The 24,330-nt window shown below is 40.2% G+C and overlaps 1 protein-coding gene across 4 annotated transcripts in view; it reads right to left on the bottom strand.

Annotated features, from left to right (window-relative positions):
- LOC129188774 (collagen alpha-1(XXIV) chain) overlaps window positions 1–24,330 on the bottom strand; it is a 111,532-nt gene that overhangs the window by 75,424 nt on the left and 11,778 nt on the right. For all 4 annotated transcript variants that reach the window (XM_054789762.1, XM_054789763.1, XM_054789761.1 and 1 more), the window contains exons 4-7: window positions 19,617–19,687; window positions 13,105–14,489; window positions 10,724–10,777; window positions 4,868–4,921 (exon numbers count right to left, since the gene is read on the bottom strand). In XM_054789762.1, the coding sequence (XP_054645737.1) occupies window positions 4,868–4,921; window positions 10,724–10,777; window positions 13,105–14,489; window positions 19,617–19,687 (1,564 nt within the window). The remainder of the gene's footprint in view (window positions 1–4,867; window positions 4,922–10,723; window positions 10,778–13,104; window positions 14,490–19,616; window positions 19,688–24,330) is intronic.

Genomic DNA, 24,330 nt, shown 5'->3' with positions numbered 1-24,330 from the left:
CATAGAGGAATAAACTTAAAACAACACTTGCTCCAAAAGTTACAAAGTTCTAAATGAATGATAGAGTTTAATATAATTCCTTTCCCTGTCTGTTTCTGACATTAAACACCCAGCTCGCACAGGTAAGTCAAAACCATGTTGGGCACTCCTGACAATTACATTTGCCTCAATACTTTCAAGCATGATATTCTCCTGGTTTTGACTGACATCAGTTGAGGCATACAGAAGAGGGGGGGGGGGGGGAGAATTCCAGTACAGCATACAGGCAAAGTTCATTATTGTTTGACAGATGTCAACAGTCCATGAAGCAGTTTGAAAAATCTGTTTTTATGTCCTGTAAGCACACCGTCAAACCGTTTCAGACGGTGCTGAAAACATGTGAACTGCGTTAAACTGTTTTTCCTACATTAGGGTGGAGAGTCTCGCAATCCATCATCCCACCCCCAGAAGGGGGTTTTAAATTGTAGAATGAATCATAGACAAGCCACAAGGGCATTAGATTAACAGATATTGGATTTGAGTGAAAAAACAGATGGCTGTACAATCTTAGGAAAATGTGGTGGCTCCATAAAACATTTGAAGTAATACAACAAACAACCAACACAGCGACATGATAGAGAACAAATTAGACGTTTAAGTGGGTAGTGATTCACATAGTGTGGGATTCATTATTGCTCAGTACCCCACACGATCACGGTTATTTTCTAAATTTCCCCCTGTGTGGTGTTAAAAAAATTTCCATCCACATTAGTTGAGTTATAAAAAAAAATGCATAAAAACACATCACTGGCTGACATACGAATTTTTGGTCGTCTGAAAAAGCAACCACAACTGATTAAAATGATGTGTACATTATCTTTAAAATCAGCGCACACTTACACTGAACCCAGGAAACAGGTTATAAGGTGTACACAAACAAACCATGCAGACCAAATAATCAATAACTCCATGTTCTGTTGTTAAATAAAATTAAACATTTCTTATGACGTGAACAAAAAAGCTCAGTTTTACCCATCCACACACAAACGCTGGAGCCGGAGTTTTTTTTAAAAGGACAAAAACACATGTTTGCGTGTGGACGAGAGGCCAAAACGCATACAAAAATATGCGTTTTTAAAATATCTGTATCCGTGTGACATGGCCTAAATCAGATGAGATGGGCTCCAACTCCCTCTGTACTCCCTGGACAAGTTAAGCAGTATAGAAAACCCTGGTTTTCGTAGGTTGCCAAAAAAATATGTCTCGATTTTTTAAAACTCTCTGGTATCGCACGGCCAAACAGTGCGAAAGTGCCGAAACAAAGCATCCACGCATTGGTGAGTCGGTCTCTGTGAAGAATGAATAGTGGTTATTTTAGAGCTAGGACACTATAGACAGATTCTGGCCAGGGAATGCTATAATTATCTTTATTGTGTCTGTGTGGGTGGAATATTTGTGCATAAAACGAGACTATTGAATTCACTATTGAATTGTTGAGCCCTTATCAGGGGGTCATGGGCCTTTGCCTAGGAAAAATGTAAAAAAATAATGTAATGACCCAATGTCTGTGAATGCGCCTCACTTTCCTGTCCGTGCTATCCGCCTGCTATGCCACCGCAAGGTGCATGCCATGTTTCTGGGTGATTTTGTCAAGTTTGAGTCGGAGAGGAAGGACATCGAGTTGGAGACTGTCGGACGGACAGCTGCAGATCACAGCTGGAGAAGAACACGCCATAAAGAGACGGCGTCTCAGCGTCTCAGTGTTTCAGCTCACGTTGTGTTGACAACTGTTCTTTAAAATATAAGATATGAGAAGTTTGAGTTTAAAAATTCCCACAATTTGTGTCACCACTTGCCATTAACGGGCGATAGTGGGTCCCGCAGCCAAATCAATTGAGAACCAGTGACGTAAATGTTAGTTAACACACGTTGCATGAGGAAGGGCTTAGGGGAAACACAGAAAGTGAGCCTGCGTGTGTAACGGTGATTGTCCTTGCTGCTGACGTTTACAATAAAGTTGAAGTGAGCAAGTATACAGCTCTCACCGTCCACTGTTTAAAGTTACATTTGTAGGACTGGAATGAAACAGCATCCGTGTGGCTCTTCTGTCTTTAATAAAGGTAAAATTGATGTTAAAAATGTACCCATTTCATATATATTCTATAATTATTCTGTATAAAATGTGTTTTGTGTTCATATCTAATGGTGTCAGTAACGGATTCATTCAATTTACATGATTTCCTTTGGAAAAAATTGCTTTGGTTTTCGTAGGTTTGGTTTTTGTCTGACCTTTTGGAATGGATTAATGACGAGTTTCCTCTGTATTGTCATAAGCAAACCAATACATTATAACCAAAGCATGCAGTGAGAAAAAGTGTGTGGTCACCATTTGGTGCCACAGTCACTGCAACCTGACCATGGATTGTATCAACATGCATTTACATCTGTTATAACTGTGGAAAGTTCTACCATAGAATTCTGATGTGCCAAGCTTGGTAGTCAAGCATGGCTCTTTGCTTCTTGCCAACATCTGCTTGGTTTTATTCATTTACAGATACTGCAAGGCTGACAGACTTTTAGGTGGGACAAAACTTAACTACCATAATTGTTGCCATTTGGTAAAAAGACTTTAATTGAGATAATTCTTACGGAAATTGCCTTACCTCACTACAACAGCTTCTAGTACACCAGGATAAGTCAACCAGAAGCTGAGGTCTTTTTAGCCTGTCAACAATTTGAGCTATGGCTGTCAAATTGAGTAAAGCTATGGCTGCAAAATGAGATGATCTTATCTACCTCTCTGTTATCTTGCTTCGTCTGTCACACTCTTGGTACCCAACCGTGCTGATACACAAACAAATAACACTAGGCAACACCGGGTCCCAACTTGTGTGTTGACATGGTTCTTGGAAAGTACCCGAGGTCTATGATTTAATTCTACGTGAGCCTACCGATTATAGTGAGTCAACAAAAAATATTTTTCCATTATGTAAAGTCGTCCTGTTTTTCAAGTGCACAAAAATGAACAGAACCGTAAATAAGGCAGATAACAATATGAAAATGTAAAGCAATTTCCCCATTCAACAGAGGACATGGCTCTCCATTTCATAACAGGCAGTTTCTTTCAGACAAAGTGTCAAAACCCATGTCCTAAGGCTGTTCAAATGTCCTTTCATTTGTCTGTAAATGACCTTGCAAACTTCTTTCCCCAATGGGTGATTGGCAGGTTGGTCAGTGGTTAACTTCCTCTGACAACGTTGGGGGTTTTTTTTTTGTTTTTTTTTGTATAACAATAGCTCCTGAAGCTGATTTATTTTTATTATAAGCAGCGGAATTTCTGTCACCATAAGGTGAATGTGATACATTAACAAACAATATATGAACAACAAGTTTACCAAGTCTTTAGAAATAGATTTTTTGCCCATTCATACAAAACTGACACAATATCTCAACATTAAAAGCTAAAAATGTGCTATATATTATACATATAGAATAAATTCCACAATCGTAGTGCTCTCCCTAGTCCATCATTTTATTACACAGGCGGTCGTCGTTTTATGACGTCCCATGTTAAAACATTTCATGGTTGCAAACTCACACTAACCGATTATTAATACTGCACAAAATGAAAAAAAAAGCTAGTTACGTGCACGTGGAGGAAGAATACGTAGGCGGGGGGTGTCGTTACACTGAGGAAAGACGTCACGTCACTTTTGTTCTTTTTAGTTAAGTTCTTTTTAGTTCTAACTTTAACCGCCATTATGCCTCCCAAGCGTGAGGCAGACTTTGCTGGTGTCAGCGTGTTAAAGAAAAGGAAAGTGAAAAGTGAAGTGAAATTAGACCTCGTAAAGTGGAGAAATCAACATTGACTGCATGCCCGGTCCAAGCCACTCAAACACCACAACGATCATCAAGGATGAAGATTGCATCCTTGAACATGTGAAAGGATGTTCTGCTATGAAATGGACAGTGATAACTAAGAAGTTATGGTCTCATTATTGAGGCTTCCTCCTCCCAATAAGCCTGTCTCTCCTTCCCTTGTAACGCCCCTTCCAGTACGCGGATGTAATCTTTTTTATTGCTGTATTTTATATGCTCTTCATATGTCCTGTGTACAGTGCGAGTGACTTTGGTTTTAATTTCGCTATAATTTAGGTATAAATACCGATTTACACTTGACTTACATTAGAGTGTAGAAACTGAAGTCGTTTGTAACCCAAAGACCACTTGCACTACTAGCAATAGCATCCTCTCAATCTGAGCTGCAACTCTGTCGTAAAGGAGTAAAGTCCCCTCTGACAAGCTCCTTTGCCCCTTTTGCTCCCAGTATTTGTCTTCTAACTTCTTCTCTTTTCTTTCTTCTTCTCTGTTCTGTGATCCGAGAGCAACCCTCCTCTCTGGCAGTTGACCACATCCAAAAAGAGTTTTAGAAAATCTTTTATCATCAACTTATATCAGTCATAGGAACAGAACTTGTTCGTAACCCGTGGACCACCTGTATTAATGAATAATTTACGCAAAGGACATTTTCTGCATTGGAATAGTGAAATCTGCTTTCCATCATTTTTAAACATGACATTTATTTGTACGTTAGTGAGAAGAAAGCAAGCCATATTGTGACAATGACGTGCAAAGGTGAGCGTGACCATAATGTATAAAAAAAACCATAATACTTTTAATTATTGTTTCAAAGCCATAGTGAACAAGCCAATGAGATTTGCTTCATCGTTTGCGTAAAGAAGAGGTGTGGGTGCTGAATATGACTTGAATGATTCTGGCTTGTGTCTTCTGCTCTGAGGGAAGCCATCTGTCTCATTCCCCTCCAGATACTAAACAGAACCCTGTCAGGAAACCATCTATTTAACAGCAATCGAAGATGGCCACTCACCTTGTTTCCAGGTGGTCCTGCTGGTCCAGGTTTTCCATTTGGACCATCGGGACCCTGAAACATTCAAAAAGATTACATTAAATACACAGTGTTGTGCTTTGTTATTGATAACAGTATAGTATTGAAGATGACTCATATGATAAATACCAGCTGCTTCATGAGGGCATGCTTGTGGTATGCTTTTGGAAACATCCAGGCTGGGTGATATCGCCTCAAATCAATAACATGCTTTCATTATTTGAGATTCTTTTTATACATTTGCATGAGTTACATTCAATAATTATACAGTACCAATGCACGTTAGGTTTGTAATCAGATAGGAACCCACAACTAAACAGATCATTAAAGACTATGTTATATCACGAGAAACTACATTATTTGGCTACTGATATAAAATGGATTCAATTTTACTTCATTATGTTCCAAGTACTGCCCGCGCGTGCGTGGGTTTTCTCCGGGTACTCCGGTTTCCTCCGACATTCCAAAACCATGCATGTTAGGTACTGGCGACTCAAAATCGTCCATAGGTATGAATGTGAGTGTGAATGGTTGTTTGTCTATATGTGCCCTGCCATTGACTGGTGAACAGTCCAGGGTGTACCCCGCCTCTCGCCCGAAGTCAGCTGGGATAGGCTCCAGCATACCCGCGACCCTAGTGAGGAGCATAGAAAACGGATGGATGGGTGTTCTAAGTACACCACCTTTTTAACCAGAAGGGGAAAATGCAAATCATCTGCTGAAGGTACAAAATGCCATAGGGCATAAGTGACGCAATATAAATAATGTTAGATATTCCAAATATTATGATAAATGAGTAGGGGTGTGACGAGACACTCTGTTCACCAGACGGTTGATTCTACGAGAATGAGCCAAGACAAGATTTTACAATATATTGCAATCTGCTAATATAATTTCCACTACGTTACACTCTTCTACACTTCTGCTCCCGGCCCGCCTCCACCCACCAAGAAAGAGAGGCTGTATGACTGACAAAAGGACTCACTCGGTTCATGACGTTGTTCTATGAAACAAACACGCCAAGGTGCTGAAACCAACGCATAGAGTGAACCGTCTTCCTGTCTAAGGAAAACAGACAAGCATGCACATGGAAATCTATTGAAAAAATGATCAAGTTAGTTTTGATTTATTGTATGATTCATTTATTTATTTATTATCTTCCAATGACGAGTGTCCAGGAGACATTTTTTTGTCCGAACGAGAAATTCATCTTGCGAGCACTTGTGACACAAGATCTCGATAATATGACAACTTACGAAAAAAGAGTGCTCAAGAACAGCCAGTTGACAGCACTAGGACTACACCGGTATACTGTAGTGCAGTCAGGCTATAGCTTATACTTCACTTCTAAACACTCTTTTACAGAGACATAAACACACACACAAACACTCTTTTAGACACACTTTATCACATTTTTTCTTGGTCTGACGACTGAAATGATGTGGAATTATGACACCGCGAGTCTTTCAACGTTCAAATTTTCATCTTTGACAAACACAGCAGTTTAAGCACAAACGGCAATCAATAATAATAATAACGTGAATAAATTCTCTCAAGAGCATTCATTGAGCGCTGTGTGTGAGCTCGCTCACTTCCGCTTTGTCACACTTTACAAAGGCCGCCAAATAGCTGTCCTCGGCTATGCCTGCCGGTAACTAGCAGCTTGTAACCCAAAGTTTAGCTCACAGTTCAAAGCAAAAAATCAGCCAATAGACGGCTCTCATTTAAAAAACACTCCTTAGCTGGGACACTCGTTTGCCAAGGTAGCAGTGTATAAATGATAATAAAAAATACCTGCAGTGCACCAGTACCTTCTCTCTTCTCTCTGGCATTTGAGAAGCGACGTACTGTACTCATACGTGACAACTCAACTCACAGCGACAGTATTTACAAATGATTTCGGTCTTTTTGAAAGAGCCACCTGCCGCGGCTTTGAAGCTAAACGTAACGCTTTTCTTTGTACGTTTCTGCTCAATATTTGTTCCCACTGTGGCTCGACATTAACTGCCACACCGCTGCGTGTCCTCATAAATAGACAAAGACATGTAGATAAGACAAAAGCAGTGAGCTGGCATTGTTGAACTACAAGCTGGAACTATTAATGCTGCGCTTCAGGCAATAAGGAACAAATAAGGAACATATACTACTTAAGTTTATTTTTTTACGCTGACTGGCGCAGTGGGTAACAACGTCGGCACCTGGCACAGGGGACTGTGCTTTTAATGCATGGTAAATGGAAACATATGACAGTATATATTTTTATCATTATTTTTTTAACAATACTGGCCCTTTCAGTGTCTGCCAAAAAAAAATCTGGCTGCTTAAAGTCCCCATTGAAGGCCCATGTACCAAATGCACCGCCAGCCACTCCTATGTACTATGTTGGCACTGTTTATATTTTGTAAATGTATTGAACTGTTTTGATGTATGTATATCTTTATTTTGTCTGCTGCTGATATTTACTGTTTGGTAATATTTTACGAAAAAAACGGTGAATGACAATTATTTATACACCTTGGCCATTTCATCCTTTAACTTCAAGTATGCAAGAATTCAATTACAACCCCACAAGCACAGACACACATCTACACAGAAAGACACACACACAGCCACACACTATAAATAGTCTGCATTCCTGCACATCTGTATCCCTGCTGTACAGGCCAGGCTTTGTCTCTACAAAAGCCAAAAGCCTGGAAGAAAGATCTCCCTCATTTGCATGTTTATCGTCAGAAATTCAAACCTGGTTTCCACAAGACTACCTTCCATACACAATGCATCAACGTACCGTACAATGACAAAAACTATACTAGATTGCATTTCAACATGCAGTAAAATAATGAATTGGTATAGAGAGCGCTGCATTGGCTGCACTATGAAACGCGAGTCACGAACGCACTGGATTCCTCCTTCACTCTTCCACGATGACATCACGGAGCAAATGGACATTAAGGCGCTCCTCCACTTTCCACTTGAGAGTACATCACTTGTAGTACTCACTTGTGTTGCCGGCTATTTCTATAATAATGGCTGTGCATCTTCACTGAGTAGTAAATCTATTCTGCTATACAACCTGTACACTGACAACAAGTACATACAAGTTTTATTTCTATTGTATTGTCCCCTGAGAAGATTTCCTGTCATAAAAATGCTGATATATGAGGGATGTACACACTTTTGTGTGCTACTCTGTATGAAAAAAATAATCATTACTTTGAAGTCATAATACACCCAGTAGAAAATAAGATGCAATCACTCATTTGTGTATGTAAAGAGTAATATTCTTTGCACTTTACAGTCCTTGAATGCACCATAGTTGTATGTTGGCTACACTGTGACTACGGTCAGTTCAACAATCATCTACACCAGGGGTCTCAAACTCAACTTTGCTGGGAAGTGCTTTGGGCTTCCCAGCATGTTTTGTGGTACTTGCTTGCTAAAAAGTAACTTATCGTAGTTGTTGTTGTATTATTCCCCGTATTAGTAGTAGTTTGTCCTATGCATGTTTGCTTACCTGTTACATCTTGTGCTGTCATTTTTGTGTTTGCACTGTGATTGTAGTAGTGTTCTGTCAAGTGACCCCTCGGTTGAGTTCACTCTGAGACAAACTCACTGCCAATTCAGTGTTGGCTATTGTTTGCCCATTTAAAGAGCCTCTTCCTTTAATCAAGCTAAATTGGTGTTGCTAAACGGTTCCGCCGTGAGTTTGAGAACCCTGATCTACATTATAATGAATTAGTGGTACATTAATTTGTGCAGTCATCCCTTGTTTATCGTGGTAAATTGGTTACAGAGCAAACCACAGTAAGTTCATTTCTGAGTAAGTAGGATTCGATGTTAATAACCAGAATATTTTCATAGTTAAAGCGTGGAAAACCTGTTCATGGCTTTCTAAATACGTTTTTTTAAACATTATTAGACCCCTGTAGACATGAAATAACACCCCTACAGTCTCCTTCACACTCCTGTTATTCTTTGTTTACACCACTTTGCGCAGGCTACAGGATCACTGCAGGGACAAAAGAGATGGCCGATAGCTAAGTTAAGTCAGCCTCTCCAGTTTACTTATTCTAAACTTAAGAAAGTGTTTCAAACGGAGTTGGGATGAAGGGCAAAGTAAGAAGCCAAAAACTTACCACTTCCACATGGAATGCGAGGAGAACTTTTTTCACTCTATGATTTCGGGCATGCCATGCAGTGTGAAAGCAATGTAATCTTTGTCATCAACGCAACATTACTGATGCCTAGTGACCAGAATTCTACATATAAGTCATCTTTCAATATTTTTTGACTAATAGTAGGCCATAGTCAACCACGAAACAGCGATCATTTAAAACGCAATACAGTGAGGAAGCAATATTTAAACCATGATTTAGCTGGTTAGCTGTCATTAGTGAACAGTGGCAACTGAAGAGAGAGAGTACTGGAGGTGAATCTAAGCTAATAATTTGTTTGGAGAAATATAAGAATGACAGCAAAAATAGCTCATATGAGTTAAATTGTTTGGCAGTACAATGCTATAGCTATTCATGTAAGAACTTGTGATTCTGGTTATTATCAAGAAAACCATGGAAGTTGCTCAATTAAACTCTTATGAGCTATATTTGTTATCATCATTCTATTTGTCCAAACAAATGTACCTTTAGTTGTACCTGCCATTAAAATGGTTCAATAAAGTGAAGAAACAAGGGTTCTATAATCATTTTTGACTGCATACTGTATATCTGAAACAAATACTTGTTTTACTAAAGTGTAAATGGTCAAAATTAGCAAACTATTGCTGTTTCAGTACAACATTTTGTAGAAAAAAGCAACCACAACAATCACCACAGGTCTTTCCTTCATGACAGCAGAATGAATCCCTATCACCACTGTTGAGAACTCCCACAACGGCGCCTCGAAAGTAACCTTGTTTGTTTCCATGACAAATACCAACACCATATGTTGCGGTTTAGTTCAAAGGCTTTGATAACGTTAACGGTTCTGGGCAGAATAATAGGTCCATCACACAGTGCTGAGCCAGCGGAGACAAGACCACAGCACCGCACACTGCCCTCAGCTTCCGACCGCATAATGAATACAAGACTTGCTCCGTCTCTGCTTCATGGCTAAGAGGGTTTCCATGTGTTCTCCCAGTGCTTTTACAAGTACATGTTTCATTTTCGACCAGCTGGTCTCATGTCCCTCACCGTGAGGAGGGGAGAAGATGCAAAGGGGATGTCTTGTGTCTTTGCAAGGTAAGACTTGTCTTGTAATATAACCATAGCAACCACACTGTGCCGGCATCTTCCGCGAGAACCAGCAAAATGTATGACTGTATGGCTGGTGCGCGCCGAACTGAAAAACATCACTTCCACAAAAGGTTTTTAAGTTGAAGACAAGCTGGTGAGGCATCTTTACAAGGAAGGAAGGAAGGAAGCGAGCTTTTATTATGCCTTCCTACCATACAAGGTGCTTTACAAGTAGGCCAGTGTGCTTCATTAACAATTGGAAAACAGAAAAAGGAGGAAGACAATAACTCACAAATCACCTCAAAATGGGATGCAACATGTCAATATCTGGTAAGTGTATGATGTGTACAATAAATATGCCTATTGATTAGGTTCAAATACTAAATTCAAGAACCCCTGAACTGCTCAGCGGCTTGACAATGTTGCTCATCTGCATTCATTTGTGTGAATTTATTCACAGTAGAGCAATGCATGAAATGCAAATACAGCAGAGTAGATAGTGAATCTGCCTAAAAAATACAAATACACTCGTTGTTACAACCTCTGAAAAGCATGTCTGAGACAAGCAGCAACATGGTCAATCCTGCCGACGTAGCACTTTACTCACCCGAGAGCCTCTTGCTCCTTGAGGACCAGGTAAACCAGGGGGACCAGGAGGACCCTAGATTAGAATGAACAGAGAGCAAGGGAAAGGGGAAAAAAGGAAGCGTTAAGAGTATGGTAATGGCAAGCAATAACATGCAGTACACTGTTCCAGCCTCCATAGTGATGAGCATGTGCAATACTTATGTAAGAGCCATGAAGCTCAAAGACGGGTCTTCTTTTTAGAGAAGCTCTCAGCAGCAGGGTATTACGTTCTGGAGATGAGACTCCAACTATCAAGTGAAGTCAAGCAATTCTTTCATACAACCACAATATGGTGTTATTTTGTAAATTATACTAACACGTGCAGCTGTTTTCTGCAAAACTGAAGATTTGCAAACTGCTTACATTTCAGTCGTCTGTGAAAATATGGCTTTTTTATGAGTGCAAATTTAAAAACCTTCTGAAAAAATCAAATGAAGGTTGACTAAATTTGAGAGCAACTGTAGCTAATAAATGACACCCACAATAATGTTCTGGCTTTGACGCCGGCATACTAAAAATGTGCGTGGGTTTCCTCTGGAGCGTCTTTAATCCCTCATCAGAGCTATTGACGGGGTGCGATATCTACAAAGCTGCTATGTTAAACTCACACATGCAGACACAAGAAAACTGTAAGCACATATCCTCCTTCACCACAACAAAACCTAAATCAATTAAAATAACATACAATATTCAGACTTTATATGTGAGCTGTGACAGGAACTTTGCGGGTTGTTTTCTTTTATGAAAGGTGGCAGTTTCAAGTGTGCGTGCATGTGTGCACGTTTCTGTCAGTGTCTGTTGTTACTGTATATTGGGGAAGCTTTGTGTAATACAACACGAGTAAATAAACTGTTTTGGCTTTCCTACAGCTACAGTATATCAAACAAATGCTGCTAAAATTTGTATAATAAGGGCAATTCATCTTCATTCCACACACGTTTACCATTTTTGGTGTTTACTTGTACATCAAATTCTAATAAATGGCCCTCCTGACGCTGACTTTGCCGACAGGTTTTCTATGAAGCAGGTAAAGAATAATGATACCGTAAGAACTAATAGAGACGAGGAGCATTCTGTATACTCGCAGAGCATGCTTGCTAACGTGTCTGCAAGGCTGTAAAATACTCCCCGTGAGGAAGAAAACTAGCTTGTTTTCAAGTTCACTCGCAGAGGTCAAGACAGAGTGAGCCATTGAACTTAAACTGACCCCGGATTAAAAACAAGCCTCAAAACAGTGACAGTAGCCAAGACATACAGTTAAAGATAACAGCGGATAAAGGCCAAGCGCTTCGGCAAATTAAGCAACATTTCTGAGCCAAATTGCAACTTCCTCGAAAAACATGATATGACTCACACAGCATCACGCTGAAGAGTCTTGTAGCTTGTCGCATGTCTAACTAATTATCAATCTGCAGAAAGCAGGGAGTGACCGGTGTATGTAAATTTGCTTGCATCAAATGTATAAATATATATCAATGAAATCATATTACTCTGTAACAAGCAAGCATGCACGTAACACACAGTTTTTTCCCCAGTGTCACGATCCAAGATGAAAATAAATATGAATATCTGGGTCACTGTGGCCGTTTTGATCCTCCTACAATTCAACTCAATGTCCTGAGAGAATTGATTGCCGACACATTTTCTTACAACAACCAATAATATTTTTTCACACAATAACAACATCTTTGTCTTGTTATGCTAAGCTGAATCTGACTACACAGACTGGATGCGCCGTGATTATATTATTAATGGCATGCTCATGTTGCTGGTGTGTTATGCTCGGCCTCTAAGGAGGGAAAGTTGAAACAACTCAGGGCAAGTTGAGCTGTGTCCCACCTACAAGCCTGCAGGCAATACAGTGGAAGCTGGCAGGTGAGTCCAAATGTTTTATATCATTAAGATAAATTGTCTGATACAACTCACTTATGGAAACAAGTACCTGAAAATCTGCACTATGAAATGATGTTCAGTGGCAAAGTAATCCTGACAGCTAGCTTGTTGTAAATCATATGGTTGGATGGAGAGCTACATTTATATTTGCAGGGTCTACTTCCAACCTTCCGATGATTTACTCTCTTGCACGTAAAAGCAGCGGTGGCAGCCAGGGTTTTAAGACGGGATTCATATATTGTTTCAACTTGAACATATTGTAATGCAGGTGTAAAAAAATCAAGATCTTTTCATACCTACTAGTGTATGTATACATACAAAATACATTATTCTCATAAATTTGCAATATTGCACGATAGTTGTTTTTATTCTTGATGAAGTACAGCCTTAAACTGGCATGTGGCTCTACTATTTCAACCTGTGTCACAATCAATGCTGTAAATGCCATGCATTAATTTAGATACTCACCGGAGGGCCTGGCTCTCCTTTGGGGCCACGTAAGCCATCTTCGTAGTCATACAAGAGGTCTGGCTCTTCATAACCATAATCATACACACCCATGTCCATATCATCATAGCTGCCATCCAGTTCATGCTGCTCTGAGGAGTCTACTTGATTTTCACGGTACAAAGTCGCACCACGAGCCATCGGATGAGTTTCCAGGAACCGCTGATTCTCTTGGGGCCCGAAGGTTGAGTACCTGGAGTCGGTTGTGGAGTTGTTCCTGAGTCCTTCCTTTACATGACTTTGTCTCTCTGGAGATATCAAGCCTGGGGAGGAATCAGTGGGCTGCTGGCCCCCAGAGTCGCTCTCATCCTCGGTGCTGTTTTCAAACTGATCGGTCTCCCCTTGGAGTCTTGGTCGTTTAGCCGACATATTTTGGGTCGTGGTTGCAGTTACTGTTCTGTGGGTGAAATCCAGAGTAGCGAGGCCACTGTGAGTACCTAAATTGGAGCCGTCAGCCTGAATTGAGGCTGAAGTAGATTTCACAAGGGGTTTAAATGCATAAACATGGCTCTGGTCCTCCATATGAGCTCCTGCTAAAGGGCTTGAGGTTGAATAATGTTTGAACACACTGTTAGGGGTCGCAGTTGCCTTTGAGTTTACCAGCATTTGATGAGTATCTGCTATTCCAAGAGAAGCTACTGTCGAGGGGGTAGAGGGGATATATTTTGCCTCAAACTTCAAACCCCGATTTGCCAAAGACGATCGGTAAGTGTCGGCCAGCCGGCACTGTTTTCTAAGATAGTTGCAATAATGTGCAGCAGCTTGGGCCGAGGGATATATATCTAGTTGGCAGACTCGACCATTGAAGAGTGCAGCTTTGGAGTTCATCCTCCCCAAAGTGAAGAGACCCCCAGAATTTCTAAGTGTCTGAGACCTCCCCAGGGTTTGCTCCCGCTGGTGCACCGCTCCGCAATCTGCGTAGAAGGACACTGAGTGCGCCCGAACAGCAATAGCAAAAGGGCGCTGGCGCCCATCATGCCAGTTGTAGGTAAAGTAGACGAAGGCCTTCTCTGCTGTGTAGACCGCCACTCTGCGCGGCAGGAGCTGAATGCCAAAACGCAACCTGTCCCTTCCATCTCTGACACTGAAAATAAAAGCGTTGTTTGCTCGCCAGGAGCTTACGCTTATAATAACAGAAAACTCCTCGCCAAACTCTGGAGGAAAGAGACTGCCCACCGGAGCCTCATAAAGAGAGTTTGCGTGTAGTATTACCCCATGTCCAGGAAATGGGAGATTTATTGGTGAAGGAACAGTGGTATACGTGGTTGAAGGTGAGGCGGTTCTTTCGTATGGATTGTCTGTGGTACTCTGAACTGTGAGCCCGAGCTGATAGAGGATATCCAATCCTAAAAGACAAAAGAAACTATTAGAAAAGGGTCGTGTATTTTTTCCCAAAAGATGAAAAACACTCTAACCACTACTGTGATTTGATACTGACTCAAAACTTGAACTTAGTTTACCGCAAGTGTAAATTAGACACACAGAAGAAAGTCTTGCAACAGGCATGGCATTCAGTAATCCCAGATGACCAGGTTTTCAAATATTGTGAGTATTTGTCAAAATATAACCTCTCCTTTGCACAATGGATGTTTTTTGGAGTCAATAATTATATTAAGGACAATGGCAATCAGGTGGCATGGCAGTTCACACTAAAAAACAAAAAAAACTTAATTTCACCCTCTACAATGTCCAGCAATTCAGAGCACAAACCCCTTTAGAGTGAGTGTCAAGAGCGGAAAAAGTAAATGTTATTGCTTTTCTTGATTTGGCAATGTAAATGCAACACAAAGGACATTCGATAATGTACTCAAAGCTTCCCTGTAAGTTGGATATTTAAAAACATATATCTGGGCAAGGTGCTGCAATCTCTACCACGTTTTTTTCTGCAGCAGCAGCAGCATGTATCAGAAAGCAGCTGTGGCCCAGATGACAAAGGAGACGAGAAGAATGAGGCCAAACCAGGATACAGGAAACCAAACCTAACCGCCTTCTGACTTGATCTACCAATCATGAAAAGAGTCTCCGCCAAACTATTGTGTCATTCTCTTCCCAGGCCCACAGGTATCGTATGCATGTCGCCTTGCTGAAATTTAGTACGAAAAAGGACAAGGAACACGCCTTTCAAGTCACGTTTAGTCCAGGCCGTCTTTAAGTAGGGAGCGCAGAACTGTTAAATGGCAATGTGTCACACGTTAGTGAAGGGTGTTGAAAAAAAACAACACTTTCTTTAACATGACAAACGGGAGCAAGGAGAGCTTAAAACTCTGTAATTGTATGTGTCAGTGGTATGTTTTAAAAGGTGGCTTGACCTGTGTGTGTGTGTGTGTGTGTGTGTGTGCACGTGCAAGAGATGTAAGTTTGGAAGCACAGTAAATACCTGAGAATACCTCAGAATAGATAAACCTCGGAACCTTTGAACTTGTACGTGCGCACACTTGCGTTGGTGGGCATGCATGTTCAGGTGGGGAGAGCTCAGGCCCAATCTGAGATATTTTCATTGCTGATACAGACATTAACTTTGGGTTTGAGGGTGTTTCACTGGCAATAATTATTCAAGCGGGAAATTATTGTGCATTATTAATAATGTGTTTTTATCCATTACACACATATATTTGTATTATCAATTGTCTAAAATACAGACAGTGAAAACTGTTATAATAAGCACATGTAGGAGAATGGTAAGAAAATGAACCTGAGGAATAAATATAGAGAAAATGAATGGATGGTTTGGAAAGGGGACCAAGTGGTAACTGATAGATAAGGACTTTTACCTCTAAAATTAAACTGTATACAGTAATACCTCATTTATCGCGATGAATTGGTTCCAGACTTAACCTTGATGAGTGAATTTCTGCGAAGTAGGATTCCTTATATATAAATAGAATATTTTCGTAGTTAGCTAGTTGTTTACGGCCTTCTAGATATGATTTTTAACATTATTAGAGCTCTCTGGACATGAAATAACACCACTACGGTCACCTTTACACTCGTATTACCCAATAGACTAAATAACCTATTTAAGATATAAATAAGACTCAGGCTCTTGTGTGTTACTATGGATGTGTGTTCCCTGGGGCAGCTGAGTGGTGGGCGGACAGGAAATGACACTGGGGGTTCAGAATTGAGTTTGAGTTTTACATCGCAACAGTAGCTGGTGTTTTTATTACAGATTTTTATTAGAGATGATTGCGCCTCAGATAATTCAAACCTGCAATAAAAGCCTGTTGTTCCGGCAATTACATTACAGTAACACTGATAACATAGTACTGACGCCTGGTGACCAACTGTAGAATACTGCATATCATTCACAGCGTCTTTGAATGCATCTTCTGAATGTCTTGTATTTGTATTTTAGTTCATTTTTATTTTTATGCTTGAACATGTTTAATTTAGGTAAAAATTGGTAAAATTTGCTGCAATATGCATTAACAATAGGCCGTATTCAACCATAAAATAGCATGATTTATTAATATATTTTAGAAAAACAGGGATAGAGTGAAGCCGTGAAATTCAATCCGCGAAGTGGCAAAGGATGACTGACTTTGGAAGGATAAGGAATTAAAGAATAAATGAAAGAAGCATTAAGCATATGATGATACATCCATCCATCCATTTTCTAAGGTCGCGGGGGTATGCTGGAGCCTATCCCAGCTGACTTTGGGCGAGAGGCGGGGTACACCCTGGACTGGTGGCCAGCCAATCGCTGGGCATATGATGACACAATTCTCAAAAAATCTAAAACCATCTGAGTTCTTTCTGCAAAAGGAAGGAGAATTTCAGACACCGCTCATGTGCAAATGTGTAACAAAGGTTTAACATGAGAACTTTCTGTTGGAAATGAATGAATGATTTTATTTTTTTTTTCAAAACCTTATCCTGTTCAGAGTAGCAGGTCAGCCGGAGCATGCTCTTTTGGGGCGAGAGGTGTGGTACACCTCTGGACTGGTCGCGAGTCAAACACCAAAAAGGCAGCAGTTCAAAAGATCAGTCAAATGTAGTTTGACATAAAAACATACAAGGTACTTTGATCTGTTACTGATGTCATGGCTTTTCACCAAAAGACTTGTGTTTCACTTACAAGCTGTTACTGGAAAACACAGATTTTCTCTGGAGAATATATATATCCACATTTTGCCTTTAAAATTTAGGGCTACGGCATATTTTTAGGGACTGCGAAACCCATTTAGCCAATGACTCTTCATCATCCTTCAAACCAGCTGGCGAGAAGTAGTAATATTATAAAGATTTATGGGTCAATAGAGAAACACTAAAACGGAGTGCTGTACAGTTAAGAGAAGCAAATGACAATCTGTTTCTGACCCGCCTTATGCCGCCTCTCTCTCGCTGATTGTTTCGGTTGAACCAGTTACTTTAAATAAGTAAAAGTGTGCATTTGAACTTTCTTCTCTTTCTCAGCCTGTATTCACACAGAGCTGCCGTAGCCGCTGACGACACTCGAAAATGTATGCCAGGTGTACACCACGTGTATGCGCACCAACTGTCCTACCTGCCAGTCTTATCCACAAGGATATATTTAAAACTTGACTTAGAGTATACATAATTGGGTTGAGAATATGTGAAACCCCCGATGAGGAGATGAGAATTTTTCAGTGTATAAACCGTTAACCAATCCAAGCATCCGTTGCCATTTTTGCCCAAAATTTTACCGCTCCCCAAACTGAGGCGCAAGGGTTAAAACTAGCTGAGTGATGTGGGAAAATAATATCATGAATATTTTCATATGTGATTTTAAGTTTTATATTTTTGAATTTGTTCCAACCAACACATTACACTTATATAAAATGTCCTTTTCCATAGGCTGATACTATTTGTTAGAAATAATGAAAAGTTGTATTAAAAATATACTTTATTTAACTGCTCATGACAGAACCACCAGAGCAACAAATACGTGGCTTTGCCCCTAAACATTTAAGTAATCTAAGTCATTATAACAGACTTGGTTAGTCTTTGTTAGATCCAATCGGATCTGTAAATTGGCAAATATATTGGATTTTACCAGCTGCATATTTATGGCGTAGTGGCCTAGTGGTTAGCATGTTGGCCACACAGTCAGGAGATCTGAAAGATCTGGGTTCGAATCCCCTTTGGGCATCTCTGTGTGGATTTTGCATGTTCTCCCCCCGTGTGTGTGTGTGTTGGTTTTCTCCGGGTACTCTGATTTCCTCCCACATGTCAGGTTCATTAGCAACTCTAAATTGTCCATAGATATGAGTGTGAATGGTTGTTTGTCTACAAGTGCCCTGCGATTGGCTGGCAACCAGCCCAGGGTGTACCCCGCCTCTCACCCAAAGTCGGCTGGGATACCCGTGATACTGGGATACCCGGGATACTCCAGCATACCCGTGACCCTAGTGAGGATAAGCGAAATATAAAATGGATGGATGGATAGTCGTCATATTTGGAGGTGTTGTATGAGATTTCCCAAACAGGTTTTCTATGTTATGAACTACAATAATATTCAATTTATAAATAAGGAATCCTCACTGGCGAAAATTCACCTATCACGGTGAACACAAATTAACCCCAATAAACGAGGGACTATTGTATATTTGAATCAAGTCTCACCATGAAGCAAGTTTGCAGTTCAGTATTTTACATGTTCCTGAGTTAAGCACATCCAGAAAAGTATGCTTGAATAGACACACTGTAATGGCTCATATGGGTGTGAAAGGAAATGTCAACACTTCCTTCTGTACTGCTGTCTTTCACCAACATGCACGTTCAGTGACCTCTCATTCTTATTGCTGTGTCAGAGAAACAGACGAGCGTGTTCCAGTCCAACATGTCCAGATGAGGTCGACATACTGTACATTTCCTCTTCATCTCTGTTTGATCGTTTGTACAACTTTCTCAGAGCGGTACACTAAGTATGCACTTGAACATTTAGACCAGGGGTCACCAACGTTTTTTCTTGTGAGAGCCACTTTTACAAAATGAAAATGGCCACGAGCCACTCATTTTTGTAGAAATGAAATCATACCTTTTTTCAACCCAAACAAATCAAATATGCTTGTTTTACCAAAACATTCACAAAATGCTGGTATCCACAACTCACATTTTATGTTTCAGAATATATTTCTTTCTAGTGTTCTCACATTATTAACTGAAAACCTGAATGAAAAGCAGGCCTGCGGGCGCCTCATGTGGTCGTGGGGGGCTACCTGGTGCCCGCGGGCACTGTGTTGGTGACCCCTGATTTAGACTACATTTGACATGACATATTTAGAGCCTTTCCCTGAATGACGACAGGTGACAGAAATGGGAAGTGCGCTGAGAGGAAAAAAGTGACTGTTTTGAGGTCCCTCACTCTCCTTGTCTTTATATATACAGTATATATATATAAAATACATACAGCTTTCAATATATTGGTGCATAGTTACAATAAAATAATATACAGTATATGTATTTAGATTGTGTGAGGATTTTAAATGCACTTTTGTCCTGCTACGTACCTTGAGCTAGGTAGTCGTCTTCTCCAGATTGTACTGCAGAGCATACTGACAGGAGCAGAAGAAAGTTCCACCTAAAGGAGACAAGGAAACACAAATTAATGTTGGTGCGCACTTTTGTGTGGTTTGCTTAGCATTCATGCTGGAATTTTTTTGCCATCATATGTCAAACATATGCATAAAGAGAGTATTGGATACGCTGGTTATTTGATATTCTTCTATTTTTGGACAGTACAGATTTCACACAAAGCTTCTAAAATGTACTTCAAAAGAGCACCATTGCACTCTGCCACACACACTCTGGAAGACAGCCGAGCAGCGCAAGAGCGCCACCGACACATTTCTTCATATGTAATTTCTGCATTCTTATTGCTGTCATTTTGATGCAGATTTAAGTACAAGTGAACTGCATCAGAGACAGTGTTTCCCATACATTATTATGGTGGCCTGCCATGAAAAAGTTTGGACTGCTACAGATAGACTTTTTTGTTGTTTTTTTAGATTTGGCACTACCTGTTAGCCACTTGCTCACAAACACATTATAGTGGGACTGTCTGTGTAGCTTATCCGTACAGTCGTTGGCATCTCATACGCACATAATACGCACACCTCAAATACGCACATAATACAATTGACTTGGTTGCGCATTGTAACTTATCTGTTCATCATTACAGTCGTGCCTCACTACATTGTGGTTCAAACATCGCTCCCTCACTCTATCATGTTTTATAAAAAATTAATTCATTATTAAATGATTGACTATGATTGACTATGGCCGATTAATAGTCAACAAATTTTGAAAGACAAGTCATATGCGCTATTCTGGTCACCAGGCGTCAGTTATGACACAAAACATTGATGAGATATGACATTCAATTACATTACGTTCACACTGCATGGAGTCAGGCATGGCATGTCCGACATGATAGAGTCTCCTCCCATTCTGTGTGGAAGTGGTAAGGTTTTTGTTTCTTACTTTGTCCTTCTTCCCCACTCTGTTTGATACCTTTTCTTATGTTTAGATTAAATCAATTAGAGGCTAACTAGTTTGTTCGCTAGCATGCTATGCTTAAAGCTGTAGCTGTCGCTTGTGTACCAATATGGTGTAGACAAAGAATAATAAGAGTGTGAAGTGTAAAAGTGACTATAGGAGTGTTAGTTCATGTCTACAAGGGTCTCCATCCATCCATCTTCTATACCGCTTATCCTCACTAGACGGGTTGCCAGCCAATCACAGGGCACGTGTAGACAAACAACCATTCACACTCATAGCTATGGGCAATTTAGAGTCGCCATTTAAGTCGCTCTGTTTTACTCGTAACACAAGCACTGATGCCGTGTTTTTGAAAGTGTCCACTCTGGTCTGAGTTTTGCGTCATGGCTAGGGCTGTCACGATAACAAATTTTGCTGGATGATAATCGTCCTACAAATTATTGCCGATAAACCACATTACTGTCAACATTATTTTGAGTGAAAGTAAAATGGACTCTCTTTTAGCAAAATTTGCACTTAAATAAAAATCATATCCAAAAACAATTAAAAAATAGACCCTTGATTAGAAAAAAAAGCACTACTGTTGAAGTATTCCTGAGCCAGTGGAATTTAGAAAGCTTTTGACCACTATTCCTCATTCTCTGTGTGCAAGCCATTCGAAAATGAAGTATTTTTCTGTATTATAAGTGAACCTCCTCTATCTATTCCAGACAATATCATTTTGTCATTTACAAAAGTTTTACGCTGCAAGATATTGTGTCAATACATATCTATTTACACTACAAGGGATTATACGATGACATTTGTGCCCATGCCCATGCCTACCAATACCATCACAACTAAACACCAAAAAAAAATGCACCCACACAACGCATACTGTATATGATGTTTCAATCATTCGGATCATGGTAATGATTCCCTTCATTTTCTATTTCACTTGTCCTCGTTAGGGTCAAGGGTGAACTGGAGCCGATCCCAGCTGACTTCAGGCGAGAGGCATGGTACATCTTGAACAGTCAATCAGTCGATCAGTTAATCGATCTCAGAGAACATATGTGTAACGGATGCCAGCCTGTGAGGCTGCGCAAGTGTACGTTGGTAAACCTCACTCCCTCTGACTTCAGAGCTGCGCTGAACACGCGGTCGAAAGTCTGGGCTTTTGGCCGTGTGGTCAGCGCTCTTGTCTCCCATTGCGAAGGTTCTGTGTTCGATCCCCGGAGCGGGCAGTGTGAAGCAGGGTGGGTTACATATACATAACAAACCATTAACATTCACACCTATGGACAATTTAGAGTTTCCAATGAACCTAACATGGATGTCTCTGGAATGTGGGAGTACGCCGGAGCACCTGAGGAAAACCCACAAACTCCACACAGAGATGCTCTCTGTCACTGTGGGGCCAACATGCTAACCACTAGGCCACAGTGCGGCCCTCATGTCTTTTAACAAAGGTTAAATCAGAGACAGTCTGACTTCCACATTTATTAAAGGTGACAGGTCACGTGGCAGTAGATTCAGAGTGCCAACAGTGCCATCTTTTGGTGGAAAGTATGTACATACTATCAGTACAGTTTAAACTGTTCATACACTACACCCCATGGAATAACAGCACACCTAAACAATGAAGGACACACACAAATGTGTATTCATGTAGACTGATTTTGCGTGAGAACGCAAATCGACCTGTGAGTAGACCTATTTTCCTTATGTCTGTTTTCAACTACTTAATGTCTTTGTTCAACACACCATGCACACTCACACATTCAGAGCTTATTGTTTGAACGACATGCACCATTATTGGCCTCCATTCCTGTCAATCTGGGCATTCCCTTTGTGATTGTAACTTCATCTTTTGTTACTGTGTTTTGAAATGCTAAGTTGTTTAGAGTTTTGTTATTGTATTTCCTGAAATGTTCATTTGTTTTTCCTTTTGTTTTTTGAATTGTTAACTTGTTTTCTGAAATGTTCGAGTGTTTCACACATAGTCAGTGTATAGTAGTGTACAATAATGTTCCATGTTCTAAATGTGTACTGGTGACAGTCACTGAAGTCGCATGATGTTCAAGTTTTGACTTCAGCCACACAACAAATCAAACCACCACACTTATGGAATATGGAAAAAAAATGGTAGATGAGTGAGGGTGAAATTTCCAATGAAATCAGAGCCAGTTTTTAATGTTGCGTTCAACAGGGGTTCACATGCTTAACCAGGCACTTATGATGTGCTTCAAAGCACACTCTGAACATTCAGACCAAATTAATCACTTTGACAGTGGAAGCTGCTGACACAACCTGGAGTGGCTCCTGGCAACTTGCGGGATGACGACTGCTGAGCCAAAAAAAAAAAACAAACTTGGGAACAACTTTGTCTTGCTCTGTCCACATGGGACTGACAAGAGCCAGTGCCATCAGTTACGGTGTGCTCCTTAAGCTTCCATCGGCTTGTTGTTTGAGTGTGATAACTGCAAACAGCATGAATGCTGCCTTACAAACGTCTCATTTCAAGAAGGGCCAACACAGTGTGGCCCTGTTTGGCAGGCATGATTGTTTTCCCACACTTGAGCAAAGGAAATGGAACAAGAAGCAGACATTATAAAATAAAACTTTTTAAACATTTTTAAAACGATAAGGAGAGGGAAACAACACAAATGGAAATGCATGCGACTGCGAAAACACAGGTCCTATCACCTGTTCTCCATCAAAAATGTAGTTGTTATGCCGTATATGGGCACACAGACTCGTACTGAATGAAAAGGAGAAAACAACATGGGAAAATACAATAATTCATCCACTGAGATGAAATAAAGGACATATTTTTTAGCTGTTTGAGTTTGCAGTTATCAAAAACAGACATGAAAGGGGGAAAAAAAAACTAAATATAACTCTAGCGTTCCCTTTTGGGCCGTCAACTGGGACCATCTGATGCTGATTCAGACAACTTTTTTTCTGCCTGTGTGTCCCACTGTGTCCCTGTTTCAGCTATTTAAGGATTCCCCGAGCCTCAGCCATTAAACTCCAGCACAACTACAATGACATAGGTGGGAATACACAGAAAACCAAATGCACTGTTGTCAGTTAAAGAGCTTCGTTTCCTATACATTCAATTATTTGTGGCGGCCCACCACTAATACACTTGGATCACCACAGATAGTCATTACTTTTTTTTTTTTTCAATTTGGAGCAACCTGTTTGCCCTCAATGACAAACACATTATAATGGGACTGTCTGTGTAGCTTGTCATTAAAATTACAATAGTTGGCATAGTAACTCTCATTCTTAACACACCTCATAGACACATACCACAACTCACTTGGTTGTACATTATAACGCCTCTTTTCATCAGTGCAGTCGTCTCTTGCCACTTCGTGCTTCGAATTTCGCGGTTTCACTCTATTAGGTTTTTTTCGGAAATATTTTGATTAAGAAATTATGCTATTAATAATTATTTTGTGGTTAATTATGGCCTATAATTAGTCAAAATATGCATATTGAAGGAAATTTTACATATTTGTTTGCCTAAATTAAGCATTTTCAAGCATAAAAATGGCTAATTTTGGGGCCTTTACCCACACAAAGCTGAAACTCAACTCTCAATGTTCCAGTCTGCCTTTCTTTCAGGTCCCCTAAAGAACACATTTATAGTCACACACACGAGCACATGTCTTATTTCTGTCTTAAATGGCTTATTTATTTACTCTTATTACGTCTACTATGTTGGATAAT

This window comes from Dunckerocampus dactyliophorus, chromosome 10 (genome assembly GCF_027744805.1).
Source record: "Dunckerocampus dactyliophorus isolate RoL2022-P2 chromosome 10, RoL_Ddac_1.1, whole genome shotgun sequence".
Classification (NCBI taxonomy): Eukaryota; Metazoa; Chordata; class Actinopteri; order Syngnathiformes; family Syngnathidae; genus Dunckerocampus; species Dunckerocampus dactyliophorus.
This window is presented reverse-complemented; position numbering and strand designations above follow the sequence as displayed.